Raw genomic sequence first — 12,930 nt, forward strand, 5'->3', positions numbered from 1 at the left:
GTTTCCTCCTCTCTTGTTTCCTCATCTCGTCCTCCTCTCCACCTTTGTTTCCTCCTCTCTTGTTTCCTCATCTCGTCCTCCTCTCCACCTTTGTTTCCTCCTCCTCTCCTCTCTTGTTTCCGTCTTACTGGTGTTGACTGGTGCTGATGGTCCCATTTAAAGCCTGACTCTTCACACACACACTCCCAGTACGATTGAAAGCTGTATTTTAGTATTATTTATTGCTGCATCTTTAACGGTCATGTGACCAGAGTGCTGATGCATGAGGCCGAACCCCCGTCATCAGATGTCACCTGACCTCAGATGTCACCTGACCTCAGATGTCACCTGACTTCAAATGTCACCTGACCTCAGATGTCACCTGACTACAGATGTCACCTGACCTCAGATGTCACCTGACTTCAGATGTCACCTGACCTCAGATGTCACCTGACCTCAGATGTCACCTGACCTCAGATGTCAACTGACCTCAGATGTCACCTGACCTCAGATGTCACCTGACCACAGATGTCACCTGACTTCAGATGTCACCTGACCTCAGATGTCACCTGACCTTAGATGTCACCTGACCTCAGATGTCACCTGACTACAGATGTCACCTGACCTCAGATGTCACCTGACTACAGATGTCACCTGACCTCAGATGTCACCTGACCTCTCATGCTCCTCCCCTCCAGCAGCGTTTAGGAGGCGAGACGTGTCACTGCAACAGATATTCCAGCCATCTCCGCAGGCCTCTCTGTAATCCTCTTAAGGAGACCCCGATGAACGAGGTCTCCTTATTCGCTGCCTCCTCCTCATCTTCTTCATCCTGCCTCCTCCTCCTCTTCCTTACGGTGCCTCGCCTCCTCCTCTTCCTCACTTAGAGTCTTAAAAACAGTTTTGGTTTCATTGCATTTTTTTCTAAACCTACATTTAATTTTTTTCCGCTATTTAAGCAAAAGCTGTGTGTGTGTGTGTGTGTGTGTGTGTGTGTGTGTGTGTGTGTGTGTGTGTGTGTGTGTGTGTGTGTGTGTGTGTGTCGCTCACGTATGGATGTTTCTTCTTCTTCATAAAAGCAGAACCTTCTGCACCTCGTCTTCCTCAAGTCGTTCAACCGCACGACTGGAATGAACAATAAAGATTAACTGAATTAATCGTTATTCTTTCACGGAGCGTGATTTGCTTGTTTTCCTCCTCCGGTTGCCCACTAATCTATAATACGCCAATTAAAGATGCAATTATTAATTTTAATGAATTGTCTTTTGTGCGACTGGTTTTATTATTCTTTCGTTCAGTCGGCTTTTGTTTGTTTTAAATTCAACATACCTTCTTATTTCCCTATGCTTTTGCTTTTTTGAATTATTATTATTAATTTTCCTTTAGTGTGAGACACTCTGTACAAAAACTGAATCATCATTGATTATAATGATTCTAGTAATAACATTAATTTGTATAGCAATCTTCTCAAAACATTGATTATTGTGATGAAATATTGAATTAATGCAAATATGAGTGCCATTTATTGCACTCTGTTTTATGTTTATTGTTCAATGTTAAATGGTATGCACCTCCCGTCAGGTCAATTTCCTTGTATGTGAAAACATACATGGAAATAAATGGTTCTGATTCTGATAAACAGCCAAAGCATTGTGGGAAATTGTGTTTTTCTTTTGGTTTGCTGGTGAGCAGCCTAACGTTATTTATTTGTTTTTGTATTTGTATAAACCAAATAATCACAAAATGATTGATCTTTATAAAACAGAAGTAAAGGCATTAATCTGACCAACACGCGTGACATTAACTGTGTCACGTTCAGCCCATTTGCTCTCAAATATAAACAGTATAGTGAAGTATTTAATTTCATCAAACAAACAGGGAGAAATGGTGCATTTGTTCGGGACTATTTTCAGTGGCGGATTAATCCACATTTGCTGCTCTTGCGTGTGTGTGTGTGTGTGTGTGTGTGTGTGTGTGTGTGTGTGTGTGTGTGTGTGTGTGTGTGTGTGTGTGTGTGTGTGTGTACAGGAGCAACAGTGAGGCTCATTGATGTGTTTTTTTATTTAAATGTTGGTCTTTTCATGGCATTTATTGACCAGATAAAACATAAATATCAACATGCGGATCGGGAAGAGAACAACAAAGCTGGAAAAGTGCCAAAGCTCCCCGTTTGAGTCCGACCGTGGTCTCCACCTCTCACCTCGTCCATCTGGTGTCTGGACGCCTTCCTTCATCCGTCCTCTCTCTACTGGAGAAACATGTACTTTTACTGCCACATGGTCTCAGGTCCAAGGGTTGCTTTAATTGTATTTGTTTTCTTACATTTATTTATTTATTCCCCACTGGCAAAATATTTTATTCTTTTATCTTAAAACAAGATTTATAAGTTTTTTATATTTACATTTATTTATTTTTTATTTATTTTACTTCATTATTGTAATTTAAACAATTTGAGACCAACGCATAATAGACAATAAAATATGATAAAAACAGCTTTATTTATTTATTAAAGACTGTGAAGTAGACGTGTAACATGACTATGTTATAATTTGGACCTTAATTAGACTGAGATAACTTAATTAAGGTGTTTACATGAGGCAATTATCACAGCGTTGCCTCAATCTGGTTATAATCAAGTTGTTAGCGTGTAAACACAAAAACTGTGGGAGGGAAGATGAAGGTGGCCCTTAACCCCAGACACACACACACACACACACACACACACACACTCACACTCAACTTTCTCAGCCGCTGTCTTCCTCTCTGGAGCTTCTCCCTTAACTTCCATTCCTTCTGTCCTAACTGGTGTACTCTGTAAACTCGGTTGTTGGTTGCTGGTTGCTGGTTGTGGGTTGTTGGTTGTGGGATGTGGGTTGTGGGTTGTCGGTTGTGGGTTGTGGGTTATGGGTTGCTGGTTGTGGGTTGTTGGTTGTGGGTTGCTGGTTGTGGGTTGTTGGTTGTGGGTTGGGGGTTATGGGTTGCTGGTTGTGGGTTATGGGTTGTTGGTTGTGGGTTGTTGGTTGTGGGTTGTTGGTTGTGGGTTGCTGGTTGTGGGTTGCTGGTTGTGGGTTGCTGGTTGTGGGTTATGGGTTGTTGGTTGTGGGTTGTTGGTTGTGGGTTGCTGGTTGTGGGTTGCTGGTTGTGGGTTGTTGGTTGTGGGTTGTGGGTTGTTGGTTGTGGGTTGCTGGTTGTGGGTTGTTGGTTGTGGGTTGTTGGTTGTGGGTTGTGGGTTGTGGGTTATGGGTTGCGGGTTGTGGGTTATTGGATGTGGGTTGCTGGTTGCGGGTTGTGGGTTGTGGGTTGTTGGTTGTGGGTTGCTGGTTGTGGGTTGTGGGTTATGGGTTGCTGGTTGTGGGTTATGGGTTGTTGGTTATGGGTTGCGGGTTGTGGGTTGTGGGTTGTGGGTTGCTGGTTGTGGGTTGTTGGTTGTGGGTTGCTGGTTGTGGATTGCTGGTTGTGGGTTGTTGGTTGTGGGTTGTGGGTTGTTGGTTGTGGGTTGCTGGTTGTGGATTGCTGGTTGTGGGTTGTTGGTTGTGGGTTGTGGGTTGCTGGTTGTGGGTTGTCGGTTGTGGGTTATGGGTTGTTGGTTGTGGGTTGCTGGTTGTGGGTTGCTGGTTGTGGGTTGTGGGTTGTTGGTTGTGGGTTGCTGGTTGTGGATTGTTGGTTGTGGGTTGTGGGTTGTTGGTTGTGGGTTGCTGGTTGTGGGTTGTTGGTTGTGGGTTGCGGGTTGTGGGTTGCTGGTTGTGGGTTGTTGGTTGTGGGTTGCGGGTTGTGGGTTGTTGGTTGTGGGTTGCGGGTTGTGGGTTGCTGGTTGTGGGTTGTGGGTTGCGGGTTGCGAGTTGTGGGCTGTTGGTTGTCGGTTGTGGGTTGTTGGTTGTGGGTTGTGGGTTGCTGGTTGTGGGTTGTTGGTTGTGGGTTGCGGGTTGTGGGTTGCTGGTTGTGGGTTGTTGGTTGTGGGTTGCGGGTTGTGGGTTGTTGGTTGTGGGTTGCGGGTTGTGGGTTGCTGGTTGTGGGTTGTGGGTTGCGGGTTGCGAGTTGTGGGCTGTTGGTTGTCGGTTGTGGGTTTACAACATTTTAATGTTCCTCAACAGCATCGTGATATTTCTGTTGCTCGCTCCTCTCTCCTCCCTCTCAGGCATCATCCACCAGATGAAGGGCGAGTACGAGACGGCGCTGAAGCTCCACAAAGCCCACCTGTCCTTCGCCCAGGAGCTGAGCGACTACGCCGCCCAGGGCCGGGCCTACGGCAACATGGGCAACGCTCACCACGCGCTGGGCGTCTACGACCAGGCCGTCCGCTTCCACCGGCAGGAGCTGCAGATCTCTCTGGAGGTGAACCAAACCCAGCAGCAGCTCCACTCGTGTTCATCACCGTGACGTCTCTTTTAACCTTTGAAAACACCTATTTTCAGGCCCTTTCCTCGAAAAGTGCATTCTCTAACCCAATATGTGAACATTCTCTCACCCAAATCATAGCACAATGTGAACATTCTCTAACCCAATATGTGAACATTCTCTAACCCAAATCATAGCACAATGTGAACATTCTCTAACCCTAATCATCGCTCAATATGTGAACATTCTCTAACCCAAATCATAACACAATATGTGAACACTCTCTAACCCAAATCATAACTCAATATGTGAACATTCTCAAACCCAAATCATAGCACAATATGTGAACATTCTCTAACCCAAATCATAACTCAATATGTGAACATTCTCTAACCCAAATCATAACTCAATATGTGAACATTCTCTAACCCAAATCATAGCACAATATGTGAACATTCTCAAACCCAAATCATAGCACAATATGTGAACATTCTCTAACCCAAATCATAACTCAATATGTGAACATTCTCTAACCCAAATCATAGCACAATATGTGAACATTCTCTAACCCAAATCATAGCACAATATGTGAACATTCTCTAACCCAAATCATAACACAATATGTGAACATTCTCTCTGCAAAGGTTGACTTTGATAAAGTGAAGCAGAACAGAGTTAGAGAGGGTTTAGAACAGAGAACATTCAGACAAGGTCTCCACAATTTGTATTTGCGCACATCTGTGACATTTTAATTTTCTCATGTACCAAACCATATATTTCACTTGTATATTACTTATGGTGTTCAATACATCCAAATACAGCAGTTTGGGGCTTTTTAAATAAAACAAGCTATGATTTAAAGTTTTATATAACAATCGCCTAGTCTTCCCCCGTAGGGTTTCTATTAATGTTTTGTTTTTTGTTTTTTTGTTTCCAGGTGAACGATCGCCCGTCCCAGGCCTCCACGCATGGCAACCTGGCCGTGGCCTACCAGGCGCTGGGCGCTCAGGACCGAGCCCTGCAGCACTACCTCCACCATCTCGCCATCGCACGGGAGCTCCAGGACACCCAGAGCGAAGCCAGAGCACTAGGCAAGCCGGACCAGAGGCACAGGCGCTTTCAAAGGACGGAAGAGCGGGAATCTTGTGTTTTTATTGATTCATGACTGTTTTCTTCCCTTGCAGCAAACTTGGGCAACTTCCACAGCTGGAGAGGCGAATACGCTCAGGCCTTGCCGTACTACCAGCAGTACCTGGCTCTGGCTCCGGGCCTGCAGGACCTGGAGGGAGAAGGGAAGGTTTGCCACAACCTCGGCTACGCTCACTACTGCCTCGGACAGTACAGAGACGCCGTCAGGTCCGAGACCCACTTCCTCTCACCAAACACAAACCGTTTATGACGTTTGTCTTCAAAGAGAAATGAGAAGCTGACTGTTTTTATAGTCCAGTGGAGATTTAAAAGTTTTAAAAATATATGTTAAATTCTTCTGATAAGGCGTCTTAAATATTTCCATTTGATTAAATGTTACAGCCATAAAAAAACATGGAATGTTGGGGTTTGATTCGGTCGGCAAACCTCCGGTTCTGAAAAGTGAAGACCAAAGCTTCTTGTTGCATTCTCTCTCCTGACCACCAGGGGGCGAATGCTCTGGTTGTATAGAAGTATATGCTTCATGTGTTAAAGCTGCATTCTCTCTCCTGACCACTAGGGGGCGACTGCTCTGGTTGTATAGAAGTCTATGCTTCATGTGTTAAAGCTGCATTCTCTCTCTTGACCACCAGGGGGCGACTGCTCTGGTTGTATAGAAGTCTATGCTTCATGTGTTAAAGCTGCATTCTCTCTCCTGACCACCAGGGGGCGACTCCTCTGGTTGTATAAAAGTATAGAATAGTTTATGTCTCAATCTCTAGTTTCAAGTCTTCTTCAATACAGCATGATGTTCATTTAGTAAATTATGGTCATTTAGAGTCAAACAGACCATAAAGCAGGGGACGCTTTAGGGCGGGACTACAAGGTGATTGACAGGTTGTTACATGGCATTGTCTTTACACATGTTCACAGTGTGTTTTCACTTCAGGAAAGTAAGCTCCACCCTCTTATGTCACTTCTGGTTGAACAAACACTGATGTCCAACAGTGGATGAGAGGTTTTTTTAAGCCTTAAAGTGACATAAGCGGGAGAACAAAGGAAATCAACGTGTCAAGAGGGTTAAAGGCACGATCCTGTGTTGCATTCCTGTTCATATTCACTTTTCTGTCATGCTTTGCATTCCCCCAGGTACTACGAGCAGGACCTGGCCTTGGCGAAGGACCTCCAAGACAAACTCGCCCAGGCCAAAGCCTACTGCAACCTGGGTCTGGCCCACAAAGCACTGGGGGAGCACAAGAAGGCCGAGGACTGCCAGAGATACCTGCTCTCTCTAGCCCAGGCCTTGGATAACACACAGGTCACCCACCACCACTACTGCTGCTGTGCTCAGCGTACTGCATAGAGAAAGCACTGTGTCCCGCACACAGGAAGTGGTTGTTGATCATGTGATTGTGCTCGTCGGCAGGCGTTGTTCAGGGCCCTCGGGAACCTGGGCGACGTGAGTGTGTGTCGCGGCGATCTTCCGGCAGCGCTGAGGTTCTACCAGCAGCAGCTGAGTCTGGCCCAGAAGGTCAGCGACCAGAAGATGGAGGCGGACGCCTACTCAGCTCTCGGATCAGTTCACAAGTAATTCAAATCGCCAGAGAGTTTCAACGGTCTTCTTCTTCTTCTTCTCTAATGCTGCGTTCACACCAAAAGCATTGCGAACGCAACATCTCTTCCTTTGCCTCCGTCAGGCTTCTTCTTCTTCTTCTTCTTCTTCTTCTTCTTCTTCTCTAACATCTCTTCCTTTGCCTCCGTCAGGCTTCTTCTTCTTCTTCTTCTTCTTCTCTAACATCTCTTCCTTTGCCTCCGTCAGGCTGCTGCGCCAGCTGGACGCAGCCCTGTCTTTCCACAGCCGGGAGCTGACCGTCCGAAAGGACCTGGGCGACCAGCAGGGGGAGTGCCGGGCCCTCGGCCGCCTGGCGGCCGTCCACATGGCGCTGGGAGACTACGCCACGGCCTTCCAGTGCTACCAGGCCCAGCTGGGCCTGGCGCAGGGGCTCAGGGACGCCCGCCTGGAGGCGCAGGTGCACGGCAACATGGGCATCACCAAGATGAACATGGGGGTGTTCGAGGAGGCCATCGGCTACTTCGAGCAGCAGCTGGCCATGCTGCAGCAGCTGAGCGGGACCGAGAGCGTGCTGGACCGAGGCCGGGCTTACGGGAACCTGGCGGACTGCTACGATGCCCTGGGAGACCACGAGGAGGCCATTCAGTACTACGAGAAGTACCTGACGGTGGCTCAGAGTCTCAACCACGTCCAGGACCAGGGGAAGGCCTACAGAGGACTCGGCAATGCACACAGGTACATGGAGGCAGAACGAAGCTCCAGCTGGTTAGCTTAGCTTAGCATAAAGACTGGAAACAGATGGAAGCAGGCTCTACATTGCATTACATTTCATTTAGTTGACGCTTTTATCCAAAGAGACTTACAATAAGTGCATTCAACCATGAGGACAAACTCAGAACAACAAGAATCAAGAAAGTACAATTTCTTCAACAAAGTTAAACTACAAAGTGCTATCAGTAAGAGACATCTAAGTGCTACTAAAATGCTACTACGGTGCTACCTAAGGTGTAGTCGAAAGAGATGTGTTTTTAGTTTGTGACAGGAGATGTAGAGGCTTTCTCTATCCAAAGGTAAAAACAAATCCGCCAATCAGCATCTCTGAAGCTCACTAACTAACACTTTCCATCTTGTTTCTTTCGTCTCGTTTAAAAGGGTAAAACAATGAGGTTTTATTTGTCATATGTCACATTGCACAAAAGAGACATAACATAGCTGCTCCCCCACTTTCTGTAGCCTCATAATCACCATAAGGACGTACAAGTGGTGTCGATCCTCTCGTCTCACTCAGCAACAAAGCCAACAAGTGCATTTCTTCGAAATGTCGAACTGATTTAATTTGTCTTTAATTATTCCTGCTCTGTCTGGAGCTGCAGCACATGATTTGCTTCCCGTAAAACGAGCCTCAATAAGACGGAGAATCCATTTTACTCGCTGATTGTCGTCTCATTTAGAGGTCTGGTAGTTAAACATCAATAGATCAGTTAGAATCTCCATGATTCAATCGTTCAGATCAGTTTATTCAGATTTTACCGGCATGATAAAAAGGAGAGAGATGAAAAGAAGGTGGTGACTCATTACCTTTGAAGTGGTCATTAAGTCTTAACATGAGTCCACTCCTGATTATTTATATTCCTTTAGTGTGTGAGGGTCCACTGATCAAAGAAATCAAAACAGTTTTTCATACAAATTAATCCAAGTTGTGAATATCGTCTGTTGAAGTTCATCGCTCACTTTCTGCTGACTTTGTTCCTCAAACGAATGGACTTTTAGAAAAGTAGTCATTTTCTCATAGACTTCTATACAACCAGAGAAATCGCACCCTGGTGGTCAGGAGAGAGAATGCAGCTTAAACACATAGACTTCTATACAACCAGAGGAGTCGCACCCTGGTGGTCAGGAGAGAGAATGCAGCTTTAACACATGAAGCATAGACTTCTATACAACCAGAGGAGTCTCCCCCTGGTGGTCAGGAGAGAGAATGCACCTTAAACACATAGACTTCTATACAACCAGAGGAGTCACCCCCTGGTGGTCAGTAGAGAGAATGCAGCTTTAACACATGAAGCATAGACTTCTATACAACCAGAGGAGTCGCCCCCTGGTGGTCAGGAGAGAGAATGCAGCTTTAACACATGAAGCATAGACTTCTATACAACCAGAGGAGTCGCCCCCTGGTGGTCAGGAGAGAGAATGCAGCTTAAACACATAGACTTCTATACAACCAGAGGAGTCGCACCCTGGTGGTCAGGAGAGAGAATGCAGCTTTAACACATGAAGCATAGACTTCTATACAACCAGAGGAGTCGCCCCCTAGTGGTCAGGAGAGAGAATTCAGCTTTAACACATCGCAATTAATACTATTCTAATTTTCATACAAGTAAAGTTCAAACTAGTTTAAATACACATTTGATTCCTTGTCTTTGTTGAGCAAAAGTTGTTGTGCAAAAGTAATTAAAGGTATGTTCCAAATATCTGCTGAGTTCAGTTGAATTAATTGATAAATAAAAGCCTGGGTTATCAATTGTAGCGTATGTACATATCCCAAAATGTCGAACACATTTAATTAGTATATTTCATTATCAGCATTGTGACTGTATTCCCTCGTCTGGTGGTGGAGTGAGTGGAGCACATGCATCATGTTCTCCGTTACAGACTAGTAAACAGCAAGCAAGCAAGACATGTCATGTGATCTACTTTTTAACAGGTGTTTGTGACATTAAGTCCATCAAAAGGCGACTTCATGCAGTAAATGCATGCAGCAGCCGTATCGTCTTTAATGTTTGTATTCACATCTGTGTTTATGTGTTTATGTTCCGCTCTCCAATTACTTGGCCAGGACAACGCTCATGCACGGAAACCTTCAAATTAGCTTTTTCTCGCCTCGGGCGTACACATTTTTAAATTAGCGCCGTTTCATAATAAAGACAATAATAATTAGTTTCAATAACAGTAACGAGCTGCAGTAGAGGAAGTTCCCTCGCTTTCTGGTGCTGCTCTCTGGAGCGAGACGGAGAGGGGAGTCGTGAGTTATCTCCACGAGCGCCGCCTTTGTGGATGTTTCTACTTCTACTCGTTCTCTCGGAGGACACTGAGCTGATTTTACAGCCCGTAATCTAAATTATTAACCTATTTGAATGCTTAAATTGCCTGCATTGGTCTCTCTGGAAGAAGAAAAAAGAAAAGAGGGCTTTGATAGAAGGAAACGACAATGGTATGTAAAAACAGACAAAACGATCACGTCCTTTTTGCTTTTCCCGCCCTTCTCCTCAGGTCTCTGGGGAGCCTCCAGCAGGCGCTGGTGTGCTTCGAGAAGCGTCTGGTGGTGGCCCATGAGCTGGGAGGGGAGGGCGGCGGCAAGGCGCAGGCCTACGGGGAGCTGGGCACGCTGCACAGCCAGCTGGGCAACTACGAGCAGGCCCTGTCCTGCCTGGAGCACCAGATGAACATCGCCCGTGTGGCGGCGGTAAGGGTTCACCTCTTGCCTGTTATTATGAAAAGTACAGTATATCTGTATTGAATCCTGCTTTGAACGACAGGATAAATCCCTGGAAGCGGAGGCGAGCGACGCACTCGGAGGCGTTTACCAGCTGATGGCCGACAACGAGACGGCGCTTCAGGTTTGTGCAGATTCGTAACGCGTCGTTTTAAAGAATGGATTTTTCTTTTTCCCGCTTATTCGCTTTCTCGCCGAGATACGAGAAGATTGATGCCACTCTCGTCCCAGAATCAGAATCTGAATCAGAAACGGTTTCATTGCCGAGTACGTGACACATACGCGGACTCTGGCTTCATGATTGATGGTCTCCGACAATAAACATTTAAACTACATAGAAAATGTGCAAATTTACGATAAAATACGATAAACTAAAATATTAAAAGGATGTTTAAAACAAGTGTGTTTATTATAGTGTCAAGTGCAGTAGAGTTGGATAGTTAAATATGAAGCTACAGCCAGCGGGTTTAGCTTAGCTTAGCATAAAGACTGGACGCAGGTGGGAACTAGTAGCTGTAAAACCACAATTTATCATGTTGTTTTTTACGGATGGTTGGTGGATTTTGCAGAGCCGGGCTAGCTAGCGTTTTTTTAATGCTAAGCTAACCGGCCGTGGGTTTACATTTAGCACACAGACATGAGAGTGGTGTTGATCTTCTCATCCAACTGTCGGCGGGACGATCGTACCTCCATTAAAATGTCCAACCGGTCCCCTGTGCGGCTCTCTGCTGCAGTGGCACCAGCGGGCGCTGGACATAGCGGAGCAGACGGGCTGCGTGAGGAGCCAGGGCCGCGCCTACGGCAACCTGGGGCTCACCTACGAGGCTCTGGGGAAGTACGAGCGGGCCGTGGTCTTCCAGGAGCAGCACCTGAGCGTGGCGGCGCAGACCAGCGACCTGATCGCTAAAACTCTGGCCTACGGGAGCCTGGGCAGGACACACCACGCGCTGCAGAACTACGCACAGGCCGTGATGTACCTGCAGGAAGGTAAGCAGCGGCTTTCAACAAGACTCAGGTTTGGGTTTCGAAGTTGCCGATTGATTGGTTGTAAGAACACTTCATATTTAGTTTTACAGGAAGGAAAGATTATTTGTTTTGATATGAAAATACGAAGAAATCATTTAGGTTTCTTTTCCATATTGAAAAGTTGCACAATTTGACTTCCTATTGCTATCACCGGAGTGCAAACTTTTTTATTTTGGGCTCATTTTCTGTATGTTTGCGTAGCACGAAAGCATGGTGAAATTAGCAAGCTAGCTATCTTGCTAATTTCACCATGCTTTCGCTAACGTAAAATAAAATAGTTTGGACTCCGGTGATAGCAATGTGAGGTCAAATTGTGCTAGCCAGCTTGCTAGTGAGCTAACTAGCCAGCCGCTAATCAGTAGGCCTGAGGAGCACAGAGAAACGACACAAATCCAGAAAAACAAGAAAAATAACCAAAACTATTCTCCCTCGGGCAGAAAGGTGTGTTCGTAGGATCCTGTTGTTTATAGAAAATATTGTTTTTCAGAGTCATATTCTAAAGTGAGCTACACGGATTGTTTTCAAATTGATTTAAAGATATCTAAATGTCTAAATCTGCTTTGATTAATTGTTTAGACTATAAAATATCAGAAGTACAATATGAATTAACTGCCAGCTGATTTGATTATGAACTCATAATTTGAAGCTCGACTAGAAAGAGACACAAAACGACCACAAAGAGATACACAATGACCACAAAGAGACACAAAAGGACCACAAAGACACACAAATCATCATCAAAGAAACAAACAAACGACTACAAAGAGACACACAATGACTACAAAGAGACACAAAACAACCACAAAGACACAAAATGATCAAATAAATCCCAAAACGTCCTCAAAGGGACACACAACAACACCAGAAACAGGTTAAACCCCATAAAGGGGCGGGGCCTCTTGCAGGCCTTCATTTTATAATCCCATGTGCTGAACTCTCTTTTCTACACACACACACACACACACACCGGCGCTGGGCCTGTCCGGCTGTCACTGAGCTCACGGAGACGCTTGATTTTAATTGGTCATTAACTCCAGAAGTCACTCGCCGGGTGAAGACGCAGAAACGTTGGTTAATTAACCTCCTGACCAGAGGAGAGGAAACACGGTCCATGCAGAGGACTGATGAGAACTGAGGAGCCGCACGGCGGGTCAGAGGTGAAGCGCCTGCAAGACAAGCTGAGGGGCAGAGAGATCCCTGAGGAAGAGGAAGAGGAAGAGGGAGAGAGGAAGAGGATGGAAATGTGAGCTGTTATGAGACATCAGAGACATGATTCTCAGATCTCCTCTTCCTCTTCCTCCACATCCCCTCCTCCTCTTCTTCCTCCTCCTTCTCTTCTTCCTTCCCTTCTTCCTTCTCCTCCTCTTCAACTTCCTCTTCCTCCTCCTTCTCATCC

The 12,930-nt window shown here is 45.8% G+C and overlaps 1 protein-coding gene across 1 annotated transcript in view; it reads left to right on the forward strand.

Moving 5' to 3' along the window:
- ttc28 (tetratricopeptide repeat domain 28) overlaps positions 1–12,930 on the forward strand; it is a gene marked incomplete at both ends in the record, with an annotated part of 114,238 nt that overhangs the window by 76,696 nt on the left and 24,612 nt on the right. Inside the window, 9 exons of the mRNA XM_079235284.1 lie at positions 4,115–4,311; positions 5,252–5,405; positions 5,499–5,670; positions 6,592–6,760; positions 6,869–7,029; positions 7,262–7,750; positions 10,286–10,478; positions 10,552–10,632; positions 11,243–11,495. Coding sequence (XP_079091410.1) covers positions 4,115–4,311; positions 5,252–5,405; positions 5,499–5,670; positions 6,592–6,760; positions 6,869–7,029; positions 7,262–7,750; positions 10,286–10,478; positions 10,552–10,632; positions 11,243–11,495 — 1,869 coding nt within the window. The remainder of the gene's footprint in view (positions 1–4,114; positions 4,312–5,251; positions 5,406–5,498; positions 5,671–6,591; positions 6,761–6,868; positions 7,030–7,261; positions 7,751–10,285; positions 10,479–10,551; positions 10,633–11,242; positions 11,496–12,930) is intronic.

Source organism: Taurulus bubalis (genome assembly GCF_910589615.1).
Source record: "Taurulus bubalis genome assembly, chromosome: 19".
NCBI lineage: Eukaryota > Metazoa > Chordata > Actinopteri > Perciformes > Cottidae > Taurulus > Taurulus bubalis.